Source organism: Suncus etruscus, chromosome 3 (genome assembly GCF_024139225.1).
Source record: "Suncus etruscus isolate mSunEtr1 chromosome 3, mSunEtr1.pri.cur, whole genome shotgun sequence".
In the NCBI taxonomy this organism is placed as follows: domain Eukaryota; kingdom Metazoa; phylum Chordata; class Mammalia; order Eulipotyphla; family Soricidae; genus Suncus; species Suncus etruscus.
In genome coordinates this window covers 86,965,216-86,992,412 of record NC_064850.1, presented here as the reverse complement: position 1 = coordinate 86,992,412, position 27,197 = coordinate 86,965,216, and the positions used below count along the sequence as shown (strand labels likewise).

General features: G+C 52.7%; 2 protein-coding genes across 4 annotated transcripts in view; both read left to right on the top strand.

Moving 5' to 3' along the window:
• Positions 1 to 354: 354 nt before the first annotated feature.
• On the top strand, positions 355 to 16,150 carry BLACAT1 (BLACAT1 overlapping LEMD1 locus). 3 transcript variants are annotated; one of them, XM_049771003.1, is made up of 2 exons: positions 355 to 495; positions 14,428 to 16,150. In XM_049771003.1, the coding sequence occupies exon 2, from the start codon at positions 14,467 to 14,469 to the stop codon at positions 14,566 to 14,568; it is 102 nt and encodes a 33-aa protein (XP_049626960.1). In that variant the 5' UTR covers positions 355 to 495; positions 14,428 to 14,466; the 3' UTR covers positions 14,569 to 16,150. The 3 variants fall into 3 exon arrangements, with proteins under 3 accessions (XP_049626960.1, XP_049626961.1, XP_049626962.1); XM_049771004.1 differs by lacking the exon at positions 355 to 495 and adding an exon at positions 3,244 to 3,332; XM_049771005.1 differs by lacking the exon at positions 355 to 495 and adding an exon at positions 9,899 to 10,735.
• KLHDC8A (kelch domain containing 8A) overlaps positions 465 to 27,197 on the top strand; it is a 120,104-nt gene continuing 93,371 nt past the window's right edge. Inside the window, exon 1 of the mRNA XM_049771009.1 lies at positions 465 to 495. The gene's annotated coding sequence lies outside the window, so the exon portion shown is untranslated. The remainder of the gene's footprint in view (positions 496 to 27,197) is intronic.

Sequence of the window (27,197 nt, the reverse complement as noted above, 5' to 3'; positions counted from 1 at the left end):
GGCGGCGCGGGCCCCGAAGTGGAACCGTGCGTGGAGGCGTTGCCCCGACCGCAGGGAGGGGGGTGTCCTGCGAGGTCCCCCCGCGTCTCGTCTCCCAGAGCCCCGCAGGCGGGAGGGGGCGAGGCCGTGGGGGTGACTGGCCGTGGGGGGCGCGGACGGACCCATTGCCCCGAAGTTGTGTGTGTGTCGCCTGTCATTTCCTACCTTCATGCATATGCATGCCGCTCCGAAATAGGCTTCCTAATTAACTCCGGAGTCAGCCGCAGAGATGACGGGGACCCCCTCGCACACAAGGTTTGGGCATCGATTGGGTGTGAGTGTGTGTGCGTGTGCGCGCGCTCTGTGTGCGTGCTTTCCGTGCAAACCCCATTGAGAAGAATTCTTTCTCTCGGCTGGAAGCGGCCGCTCCGGATCGGGCCAGGAGGGACGAGAGGTTGGAGAAAAGGGAAGAGACAAAGGAAGCGAGTGCGAGAGGAGCCGGCTGAGCACCGAACTGTGAGTAGTGAGCGAAAGCGGCCGGGCGCAAGTGCGGGAGTCGGGGGGCTCCTGGGCACACCGGCGCGGGGCCGGGTTGGCCGCTCCGTCCGAGCGCCGGGGTTGGGGGGCCCGTGTCCGGATGGGCAGGGGTCCTGGATGTGGATTGAGGGGCGCACCTGGAAACCAGAGCTGCCGGGCGGCCGGCGGGGCTGCGTCAACACCCGCGCGAGGTTAGCCGAAGAGGACCCCCCTGCCCCGCCCCCGGCTGCCTTTGTTCCTTTTAAAGGTTTTTGTGGCGGGTGGGATGGGGGGCGTGTTGAAGAGCAATGCCCGGTGGCCCCGGCTTCCCCTTCCCGCTGGGCGCCTCCCCCTTTTTCGGGGCGTGGGGGGAAGGGCGGGTGGGTTGGGGGACCCGCCGTCCGCGAGACTCCGGTGCTAAGAAGGGAAAGGCGGAAAGAGCGAGCGCGTGGGGGTTGATGGAGCCCAGGTCCCCGAGAGACCTCCGAAGCCATCTCATCATCTCCCTGGACAGAACCAACTCCTGGTCCGGGCCTGCCTCTCACCTGCTTCCTTCCCCCAAAGCCCAGGCCTCCACGCACCTAAGACGGGATGCAACTGCTGGTCCCCAGGAAGCAGAGAGCGTTCCCGAGAAAGGGTCCCGAATAGGCGCACCCCCCCCCACCCCTGCCGCGAGAAGGGCCTTATCTCTGCCTCTACCCGTCTGTGCTGGAGAGGGCGCTGGGGGGGGGGGGCGCTTTAAGGAGCCGCCTTCTTCCTGACCGGTCAGGGCACCCCTGCGGGAGCAGTGCAGACACCCGCCTCTGCCTCTTCTCACCCCACCTCACCCCCAGCCCTCTTGGGTCTGATTTTACAGCCCCGCTGGTTTTTGAAACCAACTGGTTTGTCCACCGATGAACAACTTTGCCTTAGGAAGGAGTGAAAATATTCCCTTGTCTTTGGAAGGAAATGGCACTTTTTGAAGCTGCCTTGGTCAGAGTGAGGGGGAAGAGAACCTGCTCACAGAACCCCCCCCCCCCAGGGGTGCCATAGGGAGGCTTGAAAACTGCATGCAACCTTCAGGGGCACAGAACTGAGGCCTGTCTGGAAACCACTGGTCTCTCAGCTTCCCATTGTCCCCCTGGGAACCTGTCAGGAGAAAGAAGAGTCCTACAGTCTCTCTGTCTCTCTCTGTCTCTCTCTCTCTCCCTCTCTCTCTCTCTCTTCCTCTCTCTCTCTTCCCCCTCTCTCTCCTTCTCTCTCTCTCTCTCTCTCTCTCTCTCTCTCTCTCTCTCTCTCCTCCTCCCTCTCCTCCTCTCACCCCCTCTCCCTCTCTCTCTCTTTCTCTCCCCCTCTATCCCCTCTCCCTCTCTCTCTCCTCTCTCTCCCCCTCTCTCTCTTCCCCCCCCCCCCACCCCAGCTGGGTTACTCTTCTCAAGGCATGAAGAAGAAGGAGGAAGTCTTGAATAGGGTGGAAGCTCATTTTAACCTGGAACAGGCAGTGTGAAGGCTTTGGGAAGTACAGAGAGGAGTCCAAGGGGATGGCTATGATGCTTAGATGCTGTCCTGTGCCTGTGCCTGTCTGGGCCCACCTTCTGTGAGTACCTGCCTGGGGTCTGTCCCACTGGTGCACATTAGGACTGCAAGCTGTGCCTGCTGCTTTCTCACTCCTCTCGCTTCCTCCTCTGAGAGGTAGCCACAGGGGCTTGGGGCCCAACTGTGACATCCTTAAGGTGAGGCCACAGTGGGAAGAGGGGGATGGCAGGAAAGGAGTGGGGTAAGGGTTGGGCCTGGGTAGACTTGTTGGAAGGTTTTGATTTTCATGAATTGTTAGGTTGAAATCACCTTCGGTCGGTCGGGAGGTTTCTGGGAGGGCCGAGGGCCAATGGAGGACTCTGCTGCATTTTTCTTTAACTGCTCTGAGAGGCAGGAGTGAAGCTCTGTGTTCAGGCTGGACTTGGGGACTCAAGCACTTCCCAGTTGCTTCTTCCCATCCCTGGAGCTTTGTTGAGATTAGAGGCAACACTCAGGGGCTGCAAGTTCAGGGCTTGCAGCTTGGCTTGGCTCAGGCCTTTGTGTTCCCTTCCCCTGGCTCTTTCTCAGTCTGAGCACTCCTCAGCCTGCTTTCCCTCCTCTAAGAGTCTAGGGTCCTTGCCAGACGGGGAGTTCCCATTTGTCTGAGAAGGCCTCGAAGCCAGGCTTCTGAGCTAGCCAGAGACAGTGCCTGGGGAAAAGCAAGTTACAGCTGATCTCTCGGTGCTCCTGTGCACTGGGCACCTCGTTTTCCCTGAGGCTCCAGGGACAGATCCTGAGCTGATCATGCTTTGAAGTAGATATGTGGAACACAAGGATTGGGGTTGTGTGGGGGAGTGGTGGGCTGAGTTCAGGAGAAGGTTTCTTAGTGGACTACAAGTAGGGAGTAGGGAGTGTGCTCTGTTCTTGGCCTCAAGCCCTTGAGGGCGGAGGAGGTTGTGCCTGGTCAGCTCTGGCTGCAGTTATACTCCTAATCCTAAGGCTTGTCTAGTTGGAAGTCTCAGAATCAGATGACTCACAATCTTTGAAGGGCAGCAGTGCCCTCTCCACCTCTCCTCTGCCACAAGCATAGGTCCAGGTGCCAGGGCATATACCCAGTGACCTAAAGGGGTCCTTCCTTTACTTAGCTGACCAGACAGTGTCAGCTTGAGGGAGCTGTAGGCCCAAACCAAATCTGAAATCTGGGAGATTTTGAATCTTTTGTTCTTTTTCTTTTTTTCCAGTTCCATCAGGTGGCCAAGAGCCACATGGTCTATCTCTTCCTGAAGCCCCAGTGTCCATATCCTGGGCCCCCTGAAGGATACATATGCCTATGAAGATGCAAGGTAGACTCATGAAATCTTGACTTTATTGAACTGTAGGTTTGTTCTAACTCCCTTCTAGACCATGACTGCACCAGCACTTACTGATGACCTGTGCATGCCTGGTGGTACCTGTGAGCCATGGCCTGCAGCCTGGGTTTCACTAACTCTGCTATAGGAGGCCTTCTCATGCCCTTTGGAGCAGTTCTTTCCCAATCACTTTTTGTTTGGTTTGGAGCTACAACTGGCTTACTCCTGGTTCTGCACTCAAGGATCACTGTCTGGGGAACCAAATGGTAGGGTTTGAACCTGAGTCAGCGAGTATAGGGGCAAGTGTATTACCTGCTCTCTGTACTATCACTCTGGCTCCATTTTTCTAGTTCTTCAGCTCTTTTTTGGGCTAGGGCCAATCTCTGCCACTTGCTGCTTCCTTTTCTGAGAGGCCATGGTTCCCGCTTCCGAGTTAAAAAGTGCTTCCCAAGTAGGTAATCCTCAGCGGGAGCAGATACAGCCCTTCTGCTTGATGAGGGCCAAGTTTCTAGGTGAATATACCCTTAAAGTTGACAGTAGGACTGGAACCTCCTGAAAGGGAGTTGTTGCTTTCTATTCATCGGGCAGCTGTGAGCATTAGGGACTTGTTGCTGAAGGAACAGCATTCTTGCAAGGCCTTTGATGGCCTCGGGCAAGGCTGGTCAGGGTCCCTGGGTGACCCTGGCCAGCTCTTACTCCCACACTGTGTATGTTTCCAGCCCTACTGCTGACTGCCCCCTCAGCCCTTTGCTCTCCTGTGCTCAGACTCCACATCCTTCTCCTGCCTCTTCTCTCAGTCTGTGAGCCTCCCTCTGCTTCTTGGGAATGAAGGAGCCATGCTGCTGCCATTAGGGTGACTTCAAGTCTCCACTCCTCTGTGTTCCATCTCTTCCCTTCCTCCCCTCCCTTTTCTCCTCAATCATTTCCTGCATTCCACCTGCCCCCCTTTCCAGTTTATTCTCTCTTCTGCTCAGTTTTGTCCCCACTTCCTTGTCACCCTCCTGGTTGCCCCCACCAACTATGGCTGTGGCAGGCCCGGGTGGGTGGATGGCAGCAGTGGGGCTGCTCAGCTTCTTGCCAGAGGGTCAGGAATGTGCAGCGTCATGGGGGACTGTGAGAGCCAACAGCCCCAAGAATGGGGCCTCTGTTGGGCAAGAGAAGCTTCCTGAATCCTTGGCTCAGCAGCACGGCAAACCTGAATGCCAGGGAGGGGTGGAAACTTCTCCAGAAATGGAGGGGCCACAGGTGGTAGACATGGGGGAAAGCTCCATGGAAATTCTGAACATCTGTTCATATTAGAGGCCAAACTCGGAGTGTAAAATCACCCCATGCGCCTTATCTGCAATCCCAGGTGAATGAGGCTGAATCAGGATTGCGCATGAAATAATCCAAACCAGGCTGAGGGTGAACCACGTGTAGTCTGACAATCTCCTACCTCGTATGGAGAGACATCTGCCTGCCAAAACTATCATTTTTATTGAGTACAGAGACCACCCCCAGGTGGAGCAGTAAGGACAGAGTAAGGACAGATAGCTCCAGCTGTTTTGAGCCCTATCCCACCCAGGTTTCCATGTAAGACAATCTCTGTTTCAGGGTAAGTCCATGTTGTAAACAAATAAATGCAAAGAAACCAGGGATGATCTTTGTTTTGGGTAAAATAAGGTATAATCTAACACTGGAGGGGGCTGGCTTAGAGAATCAGAACAGAAAAGCCAGAGAGAACTACTATCATCCTGTGGGGGTGGTCTCTATATCTGCCTGGGTCCTAGCTCTCCCCTTCAGATGGTATGGGGTGTCTATTAAGGAATAGGAACACTGGAGATGCCCTGCTTGAGGAGGGACATGCATCCCAGAGGTCCCCCAAGTGATGACCTTTCACTATAAAGTCAGGATTAGAACAAGTGAGAGGTGAGGCTAGCAAATGTGTCTCCCTTCCCTCACATTCCCCACTGTCCCCTCCTCTCACTCCTTAGGTCCCAAACACCTGGAACTGATTCTCTTGAAGGCGTTTACTTGGGACTTATCAGGTAGCTGGAGCTCAACTAGGCCTCTGCTGAGGCTCTCCTGGCCCCACATCCCTACTCTGGGCCCCTGCAGTCAAGCTGGGACAGATCAGTAGAGTCCAGGAATTTGAGAATGGGCCAGATGGGGTGCATGGAGGCTAAACCTCAGCAGTTCTGTGGGTTGTGAAAAAACCACAGAGACAAGGGGGCAGGAAATGGAGGACTGAGAGGTGGCCATGAGGATGAGGAGAGGCATGAGGGCCACAGAGGCATTAGACAGCAGCTACCTCAGGTCTTTTCCCCAGAACTAAACCATACAAAGTCTAGAGGGGAGCAACAGGGCAAAGAAGGGAGAGAAAGATGAGGGAAGGAGAGGACAAACCAGCTCTCCACAGGTTGGTGGAGGGCCTGAGTAATATGAGGCTGGCTCAGAGAGAGTGAGATCAAAAGAGAATGGATACAAGAGGTTTGTGCTTCACTGACCAGACAGCCAGAGGGAGGCTCAATGAGATCTTTGTTCTCTAAGCTGAGTGTCAGGGTTGAGGGAATACCTGGGGCCTTCCCTGCTGAGCCTGCCCCCAGCCTGGCTGGGCCCTTCAGGCTGCTGGTGGTCAAATCTTCTGGAATGAATCAGGTTGAATAGGCTGAGTGCAGGACAGGTTCACCTGTCCTGTGCAGGAGGAAGTGGCCTAGCCTGCTGGGTGGAATCTGGGGTGAGTGGAATAAGGCTGGGTGTTGGCCTTCAGGGCTGGAGAAGGCTCCTGTGAGGGGCCCTCACTGGAACAGCAGGTGAGTGGCCCTTTGGGTTCTAGTTCCTGGTCTGGTTGCCCTTAGAAGACTGAAGTTACCTGCCTGGAGCCATCTTGTTTTGACAGGTGCAGGTTCTGGGGACCCCCATCGGGATAGAAGGGAAGGAGAACCAGACGCTACAGGGCCAATAACCTAAGATTCAGATAGGAAGTGGAAGACTGTCCAGTTGCCTGGGAACAACCGGTATGGTGTGTGTGTGTGTGTGTGTGTGTGTGTGTGTGTGTGTGTGTGCACACGCGCCCGCTCGTGTGTGCAGTCATTTGTGAGTATAAGTGCATATGTATGTGAGTATACATGCAAGTATTTGTGTGTAAATGTGAATGTGTGTTCATGTATATGTGTAAATATATATGTGCCTACATGAATGCATATGTGGGTGTATGCCTACATGCACGTATTCATGTGCATGTATATGCATTTATTTGCGTGCCTGTGGTACATTTATGCATGTGTGTAAATGCATGCATACATGTCTATATAAGTGTATTCTATGTGTGTGTTTATGTGTACACAAACCCTGCAGATACAGGGTTGGGATCTAGCAGAGATCCTGAAAGCAGCCGTATAGGGGTGCACTGGGTGTAGCGGTTCTTGTAGTTGCCTGGCAGTTGGCATCTGATTGGGACCTGAGTCTCTTGCTCTTTTGTCAGAGGGTGTCCCTGAGAGATTAAGGCACTTCTGGGGCTTCCTTGTACTTGGTCCTGCAGGCACACTTGCAGGAAAGGGACACTTCAGGGAAGCGACAAGCAGTTAGTTCTCAAGCTTGGAAACTTGGCTTTTCTCAGCTATGCACTCTACTGGGCTTATCTGTGCTAAGCTGTGAGAGGCCAAGAATGCAGTTCCCTGCAGCATGCCCAGGACTGGTTCTAGGATCATGCAGACCTTTGGCTTGCTTTACTTATTCTGAAGACAAATTCCAGCCCACAAACCATTTACAGTGGGTGCAGCTGGAGCCACAGGGCCTCATCTAGGGAGTGGGACAACCCCCAAACTGGAGGCTAATCAGGGAATTTGATTGCCCTCCAAAGCAATGGAAAATGAAGGCTCCTCTGCTTTCCTTTCCTCAGACCATTTTCTGGTTCTGCTTCCTGTGACTGGACTAGAAAGGGTTAACATTGAAGGCATGAGCAGATGTGCAGACACTGAAAAGACCACCCCATGCCTATTCTCTTTTGGGACTGGGGGCCATTACTGATCCCAGACAAGGGCTGGAGGCAATTGAGAGAATTCGAGGAGGTTCCTGTATGGCCAGGAAGCCAGCCAGCCAGTCCTCATCCCAGTGAGCCTATTGTGGGGCCTCTGAGGGCAAGAATGGGAGGCTCATTACAGGGGCCTGGGCTGGTGGGCTGGGTGAGAGATGCATTCGGCCCCTCACAGGAGGGCTGCGCGGTCCCGAATCCCTGCCGATCCTGTTCCCTGTCGATCCTGTTCGCTCTGCCGTGGCCTATGGCTTTTCATTCCTATGTGATTGCTGATCCAAACTCATGTAGGGCTAAAAGCCATGAGCTACAGTGAGGGCCTGCTCCTCCCACAGCCCCACATTCCCCACCAGCCCCAGCTGCGAAGTGCCACCAGGGGTTGCTCTACTTGGGGACTTTCAGGAATCTTGTGACCCTGGGGCTAGGCCATATAAATTTGGCCAAGTCTTTTGAGAGGAGGCTGGAGATGGCTTTTTTGCTAAAATCCATGGAAGGGAATCTTCAGGGATATTGAGTTGGTTCCCCTCTGGCCAGTGGGCTGTGCTCAGATCAGGCTGCCAGACATCAGCCCTTGAGATGCTCAGAATTCCTGATATCCTTTGCTTCCCAGCCTATCTTACTTTTCTCCTCAGAGGTCACCTCTGCATCCTCCACTTCCAGACTCCTCAGTGGCCAAAAGGGAGAGGGGTGGTGGTGGTGGTGGTGGGGCAACCTCCTGGGGAGAGAAGGCTCAGCCTCCAGTAACCTCATCCATCTAAACTGTTCTCCCTGCCCCCAGCTTTTGCCCTTAGCTCCTACTCTGCTCCTCTGCCCTCTCTCCAGGTCTGGGAAGGGATCCTGCTCTCCTGTCCTACCTGTCCCCATCTGCCTCGTTCTTCCTGCCTATTTCTGATCTTCTTCTGCCTGCCTCTTCCATCCTTTTTAATCTGCCTCACTCCAGTGCAGCCATCCCAGGAGACTCCAGCAGCTAGAAATGGAGCAACAGTCTGATGGAGCTACGGAGCAGGCACCCTTGCCTGCAGACCCATGGGCCAAGCAGAGAGGTCTGCACTAGGGAATCAGAATGCCTGGACTTAGACAGCTAGCTCAGTGCCCTCTATAATGGTGGCAGGATGAATCTACTCAACTTCCCCGTGTTAACTTCTGACTTTTGTTTTGTTTTGTTTTGGGGTCACACCCGGCGGTGCTCAGGGGTTACTCCTGGCTGTCTGCTCAGAAATAGCTCCTGGCGGGCCCGGAGAGATAGCACAGCAGCGTTTGCCTTGCAAGCAGTAGATCCAGGACCAAAGGTGGTTGGTTTGAATCCCGGTGTCCCATATGGTCCCCCGTGCCTGCCAGGAGCTATTTCTGAGCAGACAGCCAGGAGTAACCACTGAGCATCACCGGGTATGGCCCAAAAGCCAAAAAAGAAAAAAAAAAGAAAAGAAAAGAAAGAAAGAAAGAAATAGCTCCTGGCAGGCACGGGGGACCATATGGGACACCGGGATTTGAACCAACCACCTTTGGTCTTGGATCGGCTGCTTGCAAGGCAAACGCTGCTGTGCTATCTCTCCGGGCCCAAACTTCTGACTTTTAATTCTGAAAATAGCCCATTTCACATAGAGGATGCCTGGGACCTAAGGAAACTAAGGAGATGCCCAGGAGAAGCAGGGCGAGGAATTGTGCCGTGTTCTCTCCACATCATGCAGGAAGGAGGGGAGCCCAGTAGGAAGACATGGACAAGAGTCAAAACTGGGAAGTGTCCTAACCAAGGGACTCTCCCACAAGATCCCTGTTGGTGACATTTTCACAAATGTCCCTATGGTCCCCATTCTTATCCTTTGTCAGCAGGAGCTCTGTGGGGGGGGGGGGGGTGAAAACAGTAGGAGAAGCAAGCAACACAGCGAATCTGCTGGGCTTTTTCTGAGGCTGATTTTGGCCACTTCCCCTCTTGCTCCTGCACAGATGGTAAAAGAAACACAAAGATGAGGGGGTTTCTTCCTACTCTTTGGGGTTTTCTCACCTGCCCCACCTCCCCAGACTCAGAATGAGCTTGACTGGCCCTGTTGCAGACCCCTGCCCCCTGAGGTCCCAGCTCTGAAAAGAAGTCCTTTAGAGCAGTGCCCCTATTTTGCTCACCCCACTTGGGCCCCTTCCCAGAGTCCTGCTGCCTGGTTTATGGGGAAGGCCCTGCATTGGGCATGTATTGGAGAAGGAACAGATGGATGAGGCCAGAGGCCACGCCAGCAAGGCCAGGCTCTTGGTAGGGGGTGCTGAGTCATGTTGGTGGCATGAATTTCATGGAAGAAAAGGGGTGTGGAAGGGTCCTGGTGGGGTGGGAGACAGTGTACAACCACATTAGGGACTCAGAAGCTGGTGGGAGAAAATCCTTCTTTTGCAGCCCTGGGTCTGAGTACTTTTGGGGTCCCTGTCCCAGCGGGGCAGAGCTACAGAAAGGCAGTTCCTGAGTTCACATAACTGTTTTGTTAGGGTAGCAAGTTGTCCTAAGAGCAAAGGATTCTGAGCAGCCTAAGTTCCATCCCAGAGGCCTGAAGAAAGGTGACCCTATTGAACCCAGCTGTTATATTCAGTAGGGATCCCAGGAATCTCTGCTATGTTTGTTGGAAGTCATTTGGCTGTTATGGGAAATGGGAAATTGCCCATTTGAGAGCAGAGGACATTCAAATCTGTCCTGGGGTCTGGCAGCGTGGTTCCGAGCTGGTCTACCAATTGGGTGACAATTCTTGTGCTGGGGTTGGGTGGATGGGGGGTGGGGTTTACCTCTGCTAAGCAGGGGAAAGATGGGAGTGTGTGCTGGGGCTACTCATGTTCTGATCCCTCCAATTGCCATAGCTCCCCAGTCCTTCAGAACTGTGAATAAATGTCTGGAGGGAGGCAGGCAGCCTTGAAAGGAGACTTCCACCTCTTTCTCCAAGGATGGGCACATCAGAATCAGCGCCCAGGTAGGCATGCCAGGGCCCCTGAAGGTGCCTAGTTCTGAATCACTGGGCATTTCATCTCCAGTGCCAGGAAGGAGTTAACCTGGCAAGATAACTGGACTCCTCTAGGAGGGAAGACTGCCCAGCTCTGCCGCTGCCAACTCCGGGAGAAGTTCTGGGATGTGTAGTTTGTGCCACCACCTGCCCTGGACGCCGCGTGTCTCAGCATGGCCGGGGAGACTACAGTTCCCAGCGACCTAGAGAGGCCAGACTGAGGGGGAGGTGGGGTATGAGGCTGGGTGCAGCCCAGACTGGGAGGAGGAGGTGGAAAGAGAAAGTCCAATTCACCCCCCTCGTTTTAATTCTTTCTCCTGGTGTGTCTGCTCCACCACCAGAGCTAATCCCCCAAATCCGGTCTCCTAAGCCGCAGCTGCTTCCCTGCACTGATGAATGGCTCAGGAGGGAAGGTGAATTCATATTTTAATTACTGAGGCTTGGGGCCAAAGGGAGCTGGGAGGGGGGGTGGGCTTTGTTCTTGCTGGGGGGTGCACCACCTCTTGGGTCACTTCTCTTTTGCTCTTACCTGGGGGGTGGGGTGGGGAGTGGAGGGAGAGTATTTCCTTATATCTTGGAGAAGTCCTGGCTCATCGCAGCACTGAGACTCCTCATGGCCAGGGAAGGAGCTGGGGAGTGGCGGTGGGACTTGTACCTCCAGCACAGCTGCTAGCTGAATCCATTTGTCCATGCTCCAGTGTTCCACAGCCCCCTTTGCTAGAGAACTGGGAGTATTTATGGCATAGGGTATGAGGGTGCTGCTTGGTGGGGAGCAGTCTGGTCAGGCAAAGGGTGGTATCTGCTCCTTAACCACTGGCCAGCATGGCCCTGAGCTGGGGAAGCTCCAATGAGGAGAAGTGGACAGAAGCAGAACCAGGGTCTGCAGGGTTAGGTGGGCCTTTCTGTTGTGGGCCACCATTTCTGGGTCCTCTGGGGCACAAAAATTGAGTGTGGATGGGAAAGCAGAGGTGGGTGGCCAGAGCTCTTTGCTGCTCCACAGATACCCCAGATTGTTCCATTCCAAGCACTCAGACACTTTTGGCTCAACGAGCTAGAATAAGAGCAGCTTCAGAGACCAGCAGACAGGCAGTCCTGGGGGGTTGAGAAGAAAGGTCAGCAGGGAAGGGTTAGACTCCTGGAACACAGACCTGTCAAGGACTTTTCAACTTTCTGCTGGAGGACAACAGGGTTGGCGGGGGCACTGGAATGGGAATGGGTACCCCGACTTCAGACACCGGTGCTCCCCAGGACAGACTATGACTGCTTCTAGGCTGGGAGGTACTGGCCTTGCTATGCAAATTCCACCTGGGAGAGGTGCCTGGGAGAGGTGGAGGCCAGTGCCCAGCTGGGTGCAGGGCAGACCCTGTGATAGCTCAGCCTCTGTCTGGGACACCCAGGTGCCAGCACCCTGAAGACTGAGCTCACTTTCCTTTCCTTTTCCTTTCCTTTCCTTTCCTCGGATCCTTTTCCTCCTCCTTCTACTCCAAACTAACCTACATTGGAGTTTGGAGTAGGGAAAGGAAACAAGAAAACCCTACAATGAGCAAAATAGCTGATCAGTCTCATCTTTTCAAAAGAGCCCTGGGGAAGAGCAGTGACTTCAGGACCTACATTTGGCTATTAAAAGACAGGGTAGTTTTGGGGTCGGAGTGATAGATAGTACAATGGTAAGTTGCTTGCCTTGCATGCAGCTGACCCTAGACAGGCCCGGGTTCGATCCCTGGTATCCCATATAGTCTCCCTGAGCCTGCCAGGAGTGATTTCTGAGTACAGAGCCTGGAGTAACCCCTGAGCACTGCTGGGTGTAGCCCAGAAACCAAAAAGAAACAAATAGAAGACAGGGCAGCTTTGGAGGGAAAGTAGTGGGTTCTAAGTGACCAGAGTCCTGGGCCGGGCTGGGGGTATGAGGTTCAGCAATTCTTGTCTCGCTCATGGGGCTAATGCTCCTTCCCTTGTACCTATGGTTTCTCCCTGGTATTTCCCAGTAACTAAATGCATTCTTGTTTGATGGAACCTTTTGACATTCACTCCAGGGAACTGTGTGCTACAGTTATTGATCAAAGGGAAGCCTGGCACCTTTCCCTCCCTTCCTCCTTAGATGTTAGGATTCCCAGTGCTTTTCCAGCTCCCTGCACTCGGGGTCTAAATATAATGCTTGATTAACTTCCTGGGACGCTGAAAGAAAGAAATGAAGCCTAAAGAAGTACAGATACTTGTGTAGGGTGACATAGCACCCTGGAGTCTGAGCCAAGACTAAGACCCCGGGCATCTAAGCCCCAGTTATTTTTTTGTTTGTTTGTTGTTTGGGTTTTTTTGGTTTGGGGGCAACAACTGGTGGCACTCAGGGGTTATTCCTGGCTCTGCACTCAGAAATCGCTCCTGGCAGGCTTGGGGACCATATGGGATGCTGGGAATTGAACCCAGACCTGTCCTGGATCGACCGCATGCAAGGCAAATGCCCTACTATGTGTTATCTCTCTGGCCCCTCAGCCCCTTGTCTCTCTCTCTATGTTTGCCCTAGGAGGAAGGTTCCTGAGACAGCTGCAGAGAGAGCTAGAATTATAGTTACGTTTTGAGTGCCTCATATGCATCCTGGAGAGTGCACTGTGCTCTCTGTCCTTCAGGAGATGGGTGTGCATGGAGCTGGTGACTGAACGACCAGTCTACCTACCCAGGCTGACTCGAACCGGGCCTCCTGCCCATCCAGCTGGACATTGGGAATGCAGTGTCCTTATTAATCACCATCATTAGCTGTGTTTTCAGGACACTGGGTGTGGGGGACCTGATAGGACCCAGCTCTGCCGTGGGCTCTATTTGGTGAGAACTGCCAGCTGGGCCTCCACACTGCTTCACAGACATGAAGAAATAAGGAGTAAGGGTGGGTGGGCAGATCTATGGAACTGTCTCAGGAGCCACCACTTGGGGCATATCAGGCTCCTCAAAGGTCATAGAATCACTTGGTGGTTGGGCCTAGTGGTTAGGCCCAGGACTGTGTGTGTGTGTGTGTGTGTGTGTGTGTGTGTGTGTGTGTGTGTGTGTGTGTGTTTGGTAGTTCTGGGAATTGAACCTAGGTCCTCACACATGTATAACCCAGTGCTCTACCTTGACCACTATGGCACATCCCAGCTCCCAGGACTACCAGTGCTCTCCCCATTGCATGAGCGGCTGGACTGGGCTGGCCTTCATGCTGCCTTATTCCCGACCCTGCATATCCAGGTCTCCCTCTGCCTTGACCTTTGGGTTGCTCCCAGTAAGTCACCTCAGCCCTGAGGCAGCTGCCTTCCCAACAGGGTGCCCAGCTGCTCTGCTTGAGCTGACCTGCTGGCTCTGAGGAGAGAATGTGTGGAAGAATGTGCTTGTGGTCCAGGCTGGGCATCCCAAAAGAGTGATCAGAGAGGGCAATGCTCAGTTACTAAGGACCAGTGCTGACTCTATGCTAAGCTCAATGCTGAGCCTCCAGAGTCAGGGAAGGTTGCCCCAGGAGAATCAGGTCTCAGCCTTATACCAGGTATGCCACTGCTCATTTTCCTGCCCTTTGACTCTTTGCCAGCCTTGGGGTCAATAAAGCAGCCTGGTGTTGCTGGACTCTGCTGTCTCCTCTCTGCAGAGGAAGGAAGGGTGTGTATTCCTAGGGATCCCCACTATTGGAGATGGGAGAGCTCCTGACTAAGTCCCAGGTATCCAGGGGTGGTTGTTCTGGATAGGGGCCTTTTGAGATTTGCTCAACCCTACAATGGTGTCACCAGTCATTGTGACCTAAAGGAGTATGGGAGCCTTTGGAACTGCTGGTGCCAGAGTGCTGTGTGGTGTGTCAGGAGCTCGGCCCCTCCCATGACATGAACCAAGACTGGACACTCCCTGCCCAGCTCAATAGCCTCCAGTGAGCAGTGGCATCATCCTCAGAAAGGGTAGAAAATGAGGGGTTCCAGGGGCTGTGGCTGCAGGTCTAACCCCTCACCAGCTAGTACCCCTCACCAGTAGGTCCAGCTGCTCAAAATGACAATGAGTCCAATCAGACCCAGGGTGCTCCGGGACATTAACCCCAGCTTGCTTCTCTCTCCTGCCTTTCTTCCACTACCCCATCTCCCCACCTTTCCCCCTGCAGATTCTCTCTGGTGAGCAGCCTCCCAGCCTGTTCTAGGGCATGCCCCAGTTCACTTTCGCCTGCTTCTGTGGCCTCCATGGCTTCTGCAAGATGAAGAGGAAGAAGGAGGATGTTCACAAAGAGAGGGAAACTGCTGTGTGAACAGTCAGGGCCCCCTGGGGTCCTAGCATGCCCCAGGCCTGAGAGTGCCCACTGTTGTCCAGGCCAGTAACAAAATCTCCGGAGGTTCAGCTCTGCTCAGTGGACTGCGCCCCAGCATCTGCCTCCTCAAGCACTATCCAGGCCCCTCCAGAGAGAGGCAGTCCCCACTTCACAGGCAGATGCCAGCCTACAGGAGAAGATTCTGGGGAGCCCAGACTAAGGCTCCTTCCTGATCATGGAGATGTTACCTGGAGCCAGCAAGTGAGAGAGGCTGCCTTCCAGAGGGCAGCGGACAGGCCTGACCCAAGGGGCCACGGAATTTGAGGCGTCATCTTCTAAGCAGAAGATGCAGCCTCGGGTACCCACAAGCTGTGAAAGGTTGTTGACCAGGCCTGAAGGGCAGCGTGGGTGTAAACAGAGGCATTTGAGACTCAGCAGGGAGTGTGTCTCCCCATCCCTGCTGTGCCTGGACCTGTGAGGCCCTTCACCCAGCCATGTCCCCTGGCCATAGGGAGCCCATTCCTTGGGCCCTGACTCCTCCTCAGGGACTCTTTCAGCATGGCTTTCAGCAGCAACCCTCCAGCCCTACACTCCTGCCTCCTCACCCTTCTGCCTCTTCTCAGAAGCCATAGCGGGAACTGCCCACATGTGGTGCCTTTAGGGAAAGCTCTAAGGATCCTCTAGGGCCTCCCTGGATTTTCCTTCTACTCTGTTACCCCATCATTCCAGCATAGCTCAGCCTTTGTCATTGTGCCTGAGTCTCGGTACAGTGGTCAGGCCGGCAGTGCCAGCAGTAGCCACTCTACAGATCAGCTCAAGCAAGGCTGCCCCTACATTCTCTAGAGGATTTAGTCTGATCCCCCACTACCTCCCTGAGAGATGCCTCTTGGGGCCTAAGGGAAGACTGTTTCTGTGGGCACCTGCTCCTGGCAGCCTTGGTCTTGCCATGCTTAGTGCATGGAGGGACTCCAGCGGGTGCTGTGAGGCACAGCTAAAGGCTCCTCTGCCTCATCCTCTCCCCACCTTTGCCCCAGCCTTCCACAGTACGTTATATCCTTTCCTAGCCAAAGAATCCCAAGCATATGCCCCCTCCTCAGGGAAACAGCAATAAAGGTCAGTGGGGCTGCAGTAGGGAGAAGAGCTCCCAGTACTTCACCCTGTTGGACACCAGAGACCTTGAATGAGCAAAGACAGGCAGAGCCATTCATGGGGGGGGGTCCTATGCCCCAGGAGTGGGGCATAAATTCTGGCACTCTCCAGTCATGCTGCACCAGAAGATGAAATTGTATCCAGACTTAGAAATATTGGGTGTTATATTCTGACCACACTGGCTCACCCAGAGGAGAGGTCAGGAGAGGACTCCCATTCCCTGATCGCTCAGCCTTGGCAGGGAAGTCACTGCAAGGTTCTGCTCACCAGCACTCCCCTGGAGTGAGCCCAGGGGAGAGTTGAGTCCCTACTATGAAAATTTAGGTCAAGGTGGCCCCACGGGAACTTGCATGCAACTGTGCTTGTCCATCAAGCTGGTGGCAGCAGCTGCCTTGAGTCTGACACCTGCCTTCTGTTGTCTCTTTGGGGCACAGGCAGGTGTGATCCTGGTTCTTCTGTATTTCACCCTTCTGCCTCTGGGAGAGCCTGGGAAGGGGTGTGTGCAGGTGGCGATTTCAGCCTCATCTCTGACTTCCAGTTCCTGACCTTTCGCTGAGGGGTTCTAGCACCTGGCTTTCTTCCTTCTACTGAATTTCTTTCCTTCTCTGAGCTCCTGGGGTGAGGAAGGGGAGTACTTCCCTTTGAGGCATCTGGTTGGATGCCACTTCATGATCTTGTCAGCCTCCGGGCCCTGGAGTCCCTTTTGTCCCACATCTGTGAATGAACTGGGAAGGTGCTGTTTCTTGTGATGTTGCCTGGGACCCCTGGACTTCTAGTGTAAGGATTTCTTTCTCCTAGAATTGCCCTGCCCTTCTGCACTCCTGGGAAGGGCTGGCGGGATGTAGCATATGGATCTTAGAAATGCATATGGAGATTTTATTTTAGAAATAAAAGCAATAATTTAACTAACTGGAGATGCATATGGTAGCCAGTGTGAGGCAAGGGTCCAAGTTAGGGACCTGTTAACCTGGCCCGCGTTCCTCTTGCACATGGACCACCTTGTGGCCTTAGCCTCATAGTCTAATGCTGTGACCCAGTTTCCTCCACTAGCACAGTGGATGCATCCCTCTGAAGAGCAGATATGGGCTGGGCTAGATGGCTGAGCCTCCATGGGATGTAGAGACGGGGCCTACAAGTTGCCTGGGCCCAGTCTGCTCTGTGCTGTTGCAGAGCCTGTGTGGGAACGTGGGCAGGATGAGGAAAAGCCAGAGCCACCCCTGCTAGAGTGCCACCCAGTCCAGCAGTCCCTGCAGCTGAACCTTCCTCTGGTAGCCAGGTCCCGAAGGATCAAGTCTCTGGGCCTGAACTCCAGCTCCAACCCTGTCAGACCATTTGTTTGCTCGAGCTCTCTCTCCCCACTCTTTTTCTCTTCTTCCTCCTCTCCTCTCTCACTTCTCTCTCCTTTTCTTTCCCACCCTACTCCTTGCAGATGGGATCGCTAGAACTGGCTCATTGCCCATTACCTAGCTCGGGGTCTACCTTTAAGTAATTGCTGGGAGCTCTGTTCCAGGCAGGGGTGCTCACATCTCACTGCCTTGCCTTCTTCAATGGGATGTGCCTCCAGCTGCCATTTCCCTGCTTATAGACGTTTAGCCCTGTGACCTGTGTCAGTGGGACATTGGGCTCCTGACATGCATGAGCTCCTGATTCTCTGATGCCCAGTGCTATGGACGTCTAACCTGAAATGGGAGCCCCATTCCCTCCGAGCTCACCCACAGGCACATCAGAGTATATGTGACTGCAGCTAAAGATGGGTCTTCAGTAGGGAAGGTCACCCAGGGCACTGTGTTCAGTGGGTTCTGGCAGGCCAGTTCCACTGCCTGGCAGCATTGCCTCTGAAGGTGGCTACTCAGCCAGCAGGAAAGGGGCAGAATCTGTCCAAGGATTACAGCTGAGCAGAGAGAGCATGGGGCCAGCAGCATGGCCTTGCCCTGCGTCTGCACAGATGGTGCCTACAACTGTCATGAGACATCTTGGAGCAGGCATCCTTGTTGAGGGAATCGTCCATGTTGGCTGTCAGAACCAGCTGGGTCTCGATGTCCCTCTAGTTCCCAAGGGAGCCGAATCACAGGCCTTGAAGCAGAAGCAGAAACTGGTGTACACAGGAAAACCACAAGGTCAGGACCATCCTGAACAGGGCTGTGAAGGCTACCAGGGCCATCCCTGGGAAAATTCCTCGTGTCAGGGGAATAAATCCTCAATCCTGGGCAGCCCAGGCTCAGGAATTCAAAGGTGTCCCTGGGCTGCTGGTATAACTCCTCCTTCGGCTCATCCCTATGTTCTGTCCAAGCAGAGGCAAGGAGGAGGAAGGCTGCGGGGAGATGGCAGGACCCGGACGAGATCCTGAGGATGCTTCCAGCCTCCGTTGCCATGGCAATGCTGCTATTTATATCATCTTGTTCATGATGCTCAAAGCTCTGCCTTTTTCTGTTCCAGGAAGGCCGGGCTGGCTTCTGCCCTCATCCTTCAAGGCATGCGAAGGAAAGCATCTTGGAGGAAAGGGGAACCTGTGAGGTCACTCTCAGCCAGGGCATTGTTTCTCGGCAGTTTGCCTCTAATTTGAGCTTGTGCTTAGTTGGCTGAGGGACTCCATTTCTTACTTGCATGGAGATAAAGATTCCTGGGGCTCCTGAGCACCGCTCCCAAAAATGCATGGTGGGGTTGTTCACCACTGTTGCATAGTTCTCAGGAACACAGCCCAGTTCTTATAGGTTCTTATATAGTTCTTATAGGTTCTTATGTCATAGGTGCAGACCAATCCCGGGTGTCTAGAGAGCTAAGTTTGATGAAGTTGGGCATCATCAACTACAGGAACCCACTGCTCTGCCCTCTGCCCTCCTCCAGATAAGCCATGTCCCAGCAGGGAGCAGAGCCTCCGTCTTCCCCACAGTCCCCTGGGGCTTCAGTGCTTGAGTCCCATGGTGCTCTTCAAGTCCAGGTTGAATGAAAGCCACCCTCTCTCCCTCCTCACCTGGCCTCGGGTCTTCCCTCTATTTCCCAAGAGTCAGTGGTGCTCACTTCCTACCACATTTTCCGATGTAGGTCAGTGAGGTTTGAACCAGCAGCTGGGGTGACTAGGTTGGAAGCAGAGCATTTTATTCACCCACTCCTAGACACAGGTCAGTAAAGATGCAACTACTTCACCTTTGGCTCCTGCCTTGTGGTTCCTCCTGCTGAATTGACTTCTCGACTGTCAAGTTTTCTAGGATGACTGCGACCTATTTACTAAGCTTCTAATTGGTTTCATTTGGGCTCAAGTTGCACGGTTCCCGAATCTGTGCACCTGGAGTAAGCACTTTTCGGGCTGTCTCTGAAAAGCATGCCAGCAAACGCTGCTCTGTTAATTGCTGTAATAAACAGACTTTATTATATCCTTTTGCAGTAAATGAATTATGTTGTCAGGGTAGATGGGGCAGCCGTGTTTATTTCTCACTGTGATACATCGCAGCAGCAGAAGCTAAACAATATTCCACCAACTCTGCTGGGGAAGGGAGCACAGAGGAAGTCAGGAGCTCATGGAGAGGAGAGAACCAGAAGGAGGCTTCTGAAGGTCTGAACCCAAACTCTGGAGCTGGGAGCTTCACCTGGCTGTGAAGTAAACTGAGAGGAGGCAGGCTTTTTGTCACCCACATCTCAGGGAAAGAGTAGGAAACATGACTGGAGACAAAATGGGTAGGGGAGGTAGGTAGGTAGATCACCATGATGACATGAATTTTAAGATGCTTTTCTTATTATTCATTATTATTCATTGTTTTTGGCTGTATGCTCTTTTGCTCAGGACCTATTTCTTGTTTTGGGAGAGGGTCCTATTTGTGCTCAGGGCTTACTCCTGGCTCTGCATTCAGAGATCACTCCTGGTGGGCTTTGGGACACTTTTTATGGTGCAGGGGATTGAATTTAGATCTGCGGTAGGCAAGGCATGTGCTCTGCTTGTTGTACTATCACTCAGGCCCACTCAGGGGCTCTTCTGGGGCTCAAGAGTGCCCCTTGGCAGTGCTTAGGAACCATATGTGGTGCCAGATTGAAGCAGTAGCACCTTAACCCCGGCACTATCTGAACAACACCAAAGTGCTTTTGTTTTTTATAGAAAGAAACTGATAAGAGTACCTGGAGACTGTTATGAAGTGTCTTTTTGTTTTTTTGTTTTTTTGCTTAAAAAATAAGTTAAAAAGGAGTGGAGAGATAGTACAAGCTGATAGTTAAGCTGCTTGCTGACAATAATGGACCCTGCAAAGTGTTCTCTGAGCCACCCCCCACCCAGGAGTGTCCCCTGAGCACAGAGGCAGGAATTATCAAAGAGCAGCACCAGGTGTGGCTCCCAAACAAAATACAAGATAACCAAAGAAGACCTTTAGCTATTCAACTGGGATGGGTGGGACAGAGATTCTCAGTTATTGCCAAAGCAGGGAGTCCTTGAGCAGGCAGGAGACTGGCACCTGAAGCTGGCCTCTTCTCAGGAAGGGAGAGGCTGTTGATAGAGATGGGAGCTCACACATGCCAGCATTCAGTGAGGCATGTCAAACGGTCTCTGACAGGCCAGCGCCCCACACCATGCAGTCTTCAGTGGGCAGCAGGGTGCAAGCTCCGGGCTTACCACTCATTGTGGAAATGGGCTATGGTCACTGACCTGTCCACCCGGCTCATTGATATTGCATTCCTGCGGCGAACTGCCTGGGAAATGAAATCACACACTGTCACTTGGGGAACTCATGATTAAATAAAGAGCAACCTGACAAGGCACAAAGGGTATGTGTTACCTTAGGTAAAGTGCAAAGTGCTTTGTGGCCCCACAGCTTAAGAGCATGACCAGAGAGCAGCAGATCCAGCAGGCTCCTCAGAAAAGGTGGATTTTAAGCTGAGCCTCAAAGGAAGGGGAGGGATGTCTGTTCAGTGAAAGCACAATCCCCTGGGACCTCCTTTTCTCTTCACCAGTATCTCTAGACATCTGCCCACCACCACATGCAGTGACCTTGCAAGCAATTGGCCCAGGGAGTGGATCCAAGTCCCCCCAAATTCCTTTTGCCAAGAGTCATGACCTGAACTTCCACTGGTGCTCCCTACCTTGAACTGAGGGAGATGGACACTGGGCATTGCTGACCTCACACTTCCTCCTGAAGCTTCCTCAGGATCTGAGAAACAGCATCAGCAAGTGGAGGGATGGGGCAAATAATGATGTTGGAGCTGGACAAGGACCCGGCTCGCCTCAAGGCTCTGCCAGGCTCCCTGATGCTCTAGACCTCTGTTCTCTTCTTCCTGCTGGCTCACTCCAACACTCTGTTCCATGTCCTTTCAAAGAAACCTGTATGATACCATAAAATGCCCCATGCTGTTCCACGCACAGCAGGGGACCAAAGATGGAACCACAGATGCCAAAACTGATGGTTCTACTTGACTCTGCCCAGGCTGAGAGGTGTGTTGGCGGTGGGATACACTTTGTGGTCCAATTCGCCTGACTTCTCGTCTGCAGAATGGAGGGTTTCTTGACTGGAACCTTCCTTTTGCTCCATGGCCATGAAACAGAGAGTAGACTAAGGTCTGATCTCAAGCTTCTTCACCTACAAAACTCAACCCACCGGCCCCCATCTGCTTTCCGAATGAAAAAGACAAGCAATAAAACCCGCTCTGTGAGGCTCAGTGTGCTGAGGGCCTGTTTCACGCCACATTTCAGGTGAGTTCGTTGAAAACATAAATCGCAAGAGATCACTCTTGCCTCTCTCCTAGGCCACTGATGGCAGTAATATCCTGATTGCATAGTGCACTGATTGGGCTCAGAATAACGGGTGACACGATGGCAGTAGGGGTGGAGAGGTCAGGGGTGACTCATTCTCTCATGATGTCCAGGTAGCGCCTCCTTTCTCGGGTCACAGGCAGGAAACGGAAGCGCTCTGCTGCCCTCTCAATGGGGCCTGGTGTGCTAAAAGCTGGCGGGGGCTCCTCCAACCCCTGCGCCCCTCAAAGGGTCCTTTCTGTCTGTGTGGGGAGACTCCTGAAGGCGGCGCTCTGCCACCAGCACAGCCAGCCTAGTTAGGGTGGGGTAGGAATCTGGGGGTGAGAGGAGGTATGAAGGAAAAACAGCCCCACGCACAGTTCACATATTTACATCGGAACTGTCAAAATAGTTATTTTTAAGCCGAGCTCCGTCTGCTGCGGGTTTGAAACCCAGGGCGGCAGAGGCGGGGACACCCTGCTGGAGCGCAGGGTGGGGCTCTGGGCACAGTGAGCAAGCGCAGAGCGGCTCCCCCATGAGCAGAGGACCTGCCAGCGGGTGTCCTGCCTGGACAGTGGGCTAGAGCCCCGGGATCAGTCCTACCTGCAGACACTATGCGCCCCTCTTGCCACCCCGGGTGCTCCCTGTGGTAGAGGGGCACACAAGGTGTCTTGCCTCTCCATGGAGGAGTTCCAGGGCCCTGTCCACCCTTGCTGCCCCCGATGTCTGTCTCCATAGCAGACCCCGATTCTCCTGGGAAGGCTGCATCCAGCCAGACCCAGATCTAATTAAAGGATCCCACCCACGCCCCGAGTAGCCAACCGCACCACCAGCGCCAGAGCAGGAGGGCAAGAATTCATTTTTCTCTCGACTAAAGGGCCTTGGGGATTGACACTCCTGCAGCTCCTTTCTGGCTCTCTCTCTCTCTCTCTCGCTCTCGTAGGGGTGGTGGGAGCTGAGACAGACGATGGCTGGCCCCGCTGCCATCAATACGTGTCCCAGCCCGGTCCGGTGTCTGCTCTGTAATGAGCCGGGTTTCGGAATGTCACCTCTGTTAATGGGAAAGCAGCACCTGCGCACAGCCGGAACCAACTCTGTCTTCATTAGTCTGCAGCCTGGCTGCTGGCCGCCTCGCTGGCTGACAGATGACGGAGATGAGGAATAAAAGCAGCAGCCTCCTGCTGTCCAGGATCCATCCCAGACAATGACCCCAAATGCCTGTCCCTGTCACCCTTCCCTAAAAAGAAGCAGACAGATGAAAAAGGTGCCCTTCTGGGCCAGGTGCCTCAAGGACAGGCCGAGAAATCGGGCATGATTGCAGGGAGGGATAGTTTCCAGAAACAGACCCCGGCCTGTCTCCTCCAGACTGCATCGGGGGTTCTCTCCCTCCGTGCAGGCACCTCCAGAAACCACCTTCTATGGTCCACTGGTGAGCTGTGGAGCAAAACAAGGGGTAGGCTGAGGGGCTCAGCCTTTCATTCCTGCTTTTCTTCTCCAGGATCTGCACTATTCCCCAGATGCCTCCTGCTCCTTTTCACCTTAGATGAGGGCCCTGGGACTGGTGTAACAGGGACAGTGGCCTTCGCCCACTCTTGCTCCACCCTTTGCTGTGTCTGAGATATATCCTTGTGGCCTCCTCCTCCCTTCCTCTGTCTAAGCAGCTCAGGCTGGCCCCAAAGTAGGTTGGTGACAACCTTGGAGGACTCTGGATGTTGGTGCTGAGCTGACTCCATGCTGCTGCCCTTGCTATCCCCCAGCCTCTCCAGTCCCCTCTCTTGCACACACACTTCAGCTGGCTCCAACACTCTGATGTGGGCAATTCTATGCATTCCAGCATGATCCTTCTTTGCCCCCAAATACAAATCTGAATGGGACTCCTCTCCACCCAAGCTGTCTGTCTTTTCTTGCTGAAATGTTCCTGTTCCATTCATTTTCTTGCCTGCTCACCCCTCCAAGGACATGAGCTCTCCGAGGACAGAAGCCCATCTGCTTCGTTCGCCCTTGAATCTGCAGCTCTGAGAGCAGTGCCAGGCGCGTGGCAAAGCTCAGAAAACATTGTCCAATGACTCGCTGCAGTCTAATGAGTGCCCCAGAGCCAGTCCCCCGCCTCTGCCATCCTTGTCTCCACGGCAGCAGGGGGCACTTCTCAAATGCAAGTGCCATCCTGTCACTCCTCTGCTGGAAAACCTTCAGTGATGGCAATATGTTGACAATTGTTGAAGCAGAGTGAGGAATAGGTGTGGGAGTTTATATACTTGCTTATAATTATTTAAGATAAACCGAGCTTTTAAGTTATGGGAGGAAATAACTTCACAAAGCCCTGGGTGGCTCCTGTCTTTTTCAGGGTGAAGCTGTAAAGCCCTTTGTCCTGTTCCCGAGGCCTTTCACAGACCCTCCTGGCCAGTTACCCCACAGCTTTGCCTACTTAGGGAGTCCCAGGAACACCCAGACTTCTCAGTACAGGAACAGTTAGAATTCCTTAGTATCGTTGTTTGGTTTTCATTTCACCAGTGGGGAATTGATGGGATTGTTTGGGAACTTCTAGGAGGCAGAGGCCACGGAGCCTTCAGCTCTTACTAGTCCTACCCTGGCTTTCACTTCCCTTCTGTTTCTCTCTATTGTGGTGGCAGCATATCCTCTGAGCCCAGGGATCCTCTGAGTCAGGAATCTTCCTGGTCTGCTGCCAGGGCTGGTGACCTAGAGCACTCTCCATCTTGGTCAGACTGGGCCAGTGTCTCCCAAAATGGTAGTCCCACCCTGAGGAGCACCAGATCCATTTAGCGGGCCTCAGATGCAGTGGTGGTGGTGGTGAGGCTTAGGATAGGATAGATACTTAGGATAGATTTCCTGGGGTGATTTTTTTTCTCTGCCAAGTGGGAAGAGCCAACAAGGTCAGGGACCTCATCTTGTGTTTATTGTTCCTCAACAAGTCATTCTAATGCCTAAAACTCCCAGAGATCTCATATGCTCCCACAGTACTTTAGTTTGTTTTGTTTTGGGATGGCACTGCTGTTTTCAGGGCTTACTCCTGGTTCTGTGCTCAGGGATTAATTCTGGTGGTGCTCAGGGGGTCCTGGGGAATCAAACCCGGATCAGTTGCATGCATGGCAAGTGCCCTACCCTCTGTACCAGCTCTCCAGTCCGACTGCCAGAGCTTTTCTAAGAACACCAGACAAGACTTGTCTTTGAGGAAAAACACTCTTGTCTGGTGAGGTATTTTAGCTTCCATCCTGAAACTATCTTTCTTTTACCTTTCTCTCGCTGTCTAAGTCTTTCATTCCAATAAGAACAAGCAGCTCTCAGTTTCCTGTGGTCCCAGGAACCCTAGATATCAGGAGCCCTAATACTTAATGATGTGGGAGACAAGTCCTCTCTTCCAAGGGCCTGATACAATACGAGATCTTCACCACAACCCTCACTTGGAGCACATGCCATGGGTATCTGTTGAAAGTAGTGCTTTAGGGGCCAAAGAGATGGCACAGAATGCCCTGATCTTGCACGTGGCCAACCCTGGTTTGAGTCCCAGTACTGCAAGTGGCTCTATGTTGCTGAGAGTGACCATATTAGGGGAGTATCCAGTCCCCCAAAAAATCAAAAGAAAAAAAAAGGAAGTGGTGCTTGAAGGATGCAGTAATTCAGCTATTCCCCCATTATGTAAGATATTCCATTAGCATTACTGATGCAGTAACCAACAGCCCAGTGAAACACAGGTAAGTTTGCATCATTAAACAATCACCATGCCAAAAAAAAAATCACTATGCGGGGCCAGAAAGACAGCAGATAAGGTGCTTGCCCTACAAGTAGCAAAGCCAGGTTCAATCCCTGGCATCTCCCTCAAGCACTACCAGGAGTGATCCCTCAGTGCAGAGCCAGGAGTAGGCCCCTGAGCATTGCTTGGGATGGCCCCAAAACTAAACAAACAGAAGTCACCACATGTATTACTTTAGTTCACTACTGTGTTAGAGGGAGAGTTTCCCTTTACAGAGGTGACATCCAGGGCAAGGGTAGTCAAGCAAAGAGATAAAGGGTGTATGGTCAATCTCTCCCCCAGCTTGTGCTCTGAACCATCTGTTTCTCAAGAGCTCTGTTGGTCCTGAGCCCTGATGGAGATCCTGGCATTAGAAGCTTCTGCTTCATAAGGAGAATAGAGCAAAAGACCTAGGGTGCCCACCTACTGATGTCTCTTCTTTGCATGCCTCTTGCCCTCCCAAATTCTTCTTCCTGACAACCTTCTACCATTTTCACTAAGTATCCTTGTCAGAGCCCCTAGCATGACCTTTATGCTGCAGATGGAGAATTGTGGTGGCAGTTTGACCTGGGGATCTGCCCTTTAAAAGGAAATCTAAAGGTTTTCAAAAAACCAGTAGAACTAATGTCCATCTGCTTCTCTACAGCAAATCTTTTGCTAAAGCTAGTCTGGGGTCCTCCTTCCTAAACCTCAGCCTTTGTTCATAATTGTGTCCTTGCGTTTTAGACAACATACATTTTAGCTGTCATTCTGTCATTCCTGCAATAGTTTGCATGTTGCTTATGCTCAGGATTTGTAGAATGACAGGCAGAGAGGCCTCAAGATGATCATTTGTCAACCCTAAAGCTTGGTTTCATCCACATGATGGGACTAGAAATCAGGCCCATGCTGGAAAGTTTTGGAATTTGTGAAGCAGTTGAGACCTTTTTCTAAAGGTGAACCTCACATGAGTCCAATACGGAAAATGGGGGGGGGGGGGGGCGGGAGGGAACATGTGCTCTGGCTGCCTGCAGGGGCTTCATCCCCTATCCCTACCCCTGCCTGGTAGGTCAGAGGCAAGCTTGGGCAGGACTATAATAGCTCAAAACCCATGAGGGAAGATCACATCTTACTTCATGAAAGAAGAATGTTCTAATTTGGACTACTGCAAGAATCAAGGTCTGCTCATCTCATTGAAAGCATGTTTGCTTCTGTGTTTATAAAATGCTCATTAAATGACTCTTTCACACAAATGTGTTTTGTCTTTTCCCCATTAACCTTTTTCATGCCTGAGTCTCTGAGAAGATGCTTTTGCCTTGGTCCTCCTTTCAGATCCCCTGTCTCCTCTGGTTCCCTATGAATAGGCAGCACCAGTCTGCCTTAGACTTGTTCTCACCCTAAGTCTTTGCAGCTGACCCTGCTTGATTGGGTCTGAGCCTCTGGGTGCTCAGGGAACTCTTGCCAGACCCAACTGTAATATGGTCTGCTTGACTGCTGCTGCTTAGCTGAACGGAGACCTTGCTCTTCTCTCCTGCTCCCCATGTCCCTGCCCAGCTGTCATAGGCCCCAGGAATATTATTTCATTTTAGTATTAGCCTAATAAAGATTAATTAGAAAGGCAAATTTGTTCTAAAAGGTATAATTAATTCCAAAGCCAAACAGAAGAGTATTATGGACTTTCTGCATTGCATTCCAGGGCTATGGGTATTCTAGTGCTGACTGGAAGAGCAAAGAGTAATCCTAAAGTATCTTTATGTAGCCCAAACTCCAGATGGTTCCTTATGTAGGTGGGCTGGTGGCAGAGACAAAAGATTTCAACTCGGGTGCTTGTGCAAGTGGGAAAGAGGATGTCTCTCTACTTCATCAGACATCCTGTCCTGAAGCTTTTCCAGCTTCTGGGTCATTCGTTGTTGCCTCTTTTTTTTTTTTTTTTCTAGACCAACCTCAAATGGTATAGTCTGGATAGGCATCATTTTTTGCTCTATTGCAATGGCTCCAGCTTTACCTGACTCTTTCTCCTTGGTACCAAGCCCAGCTTAAATCAAG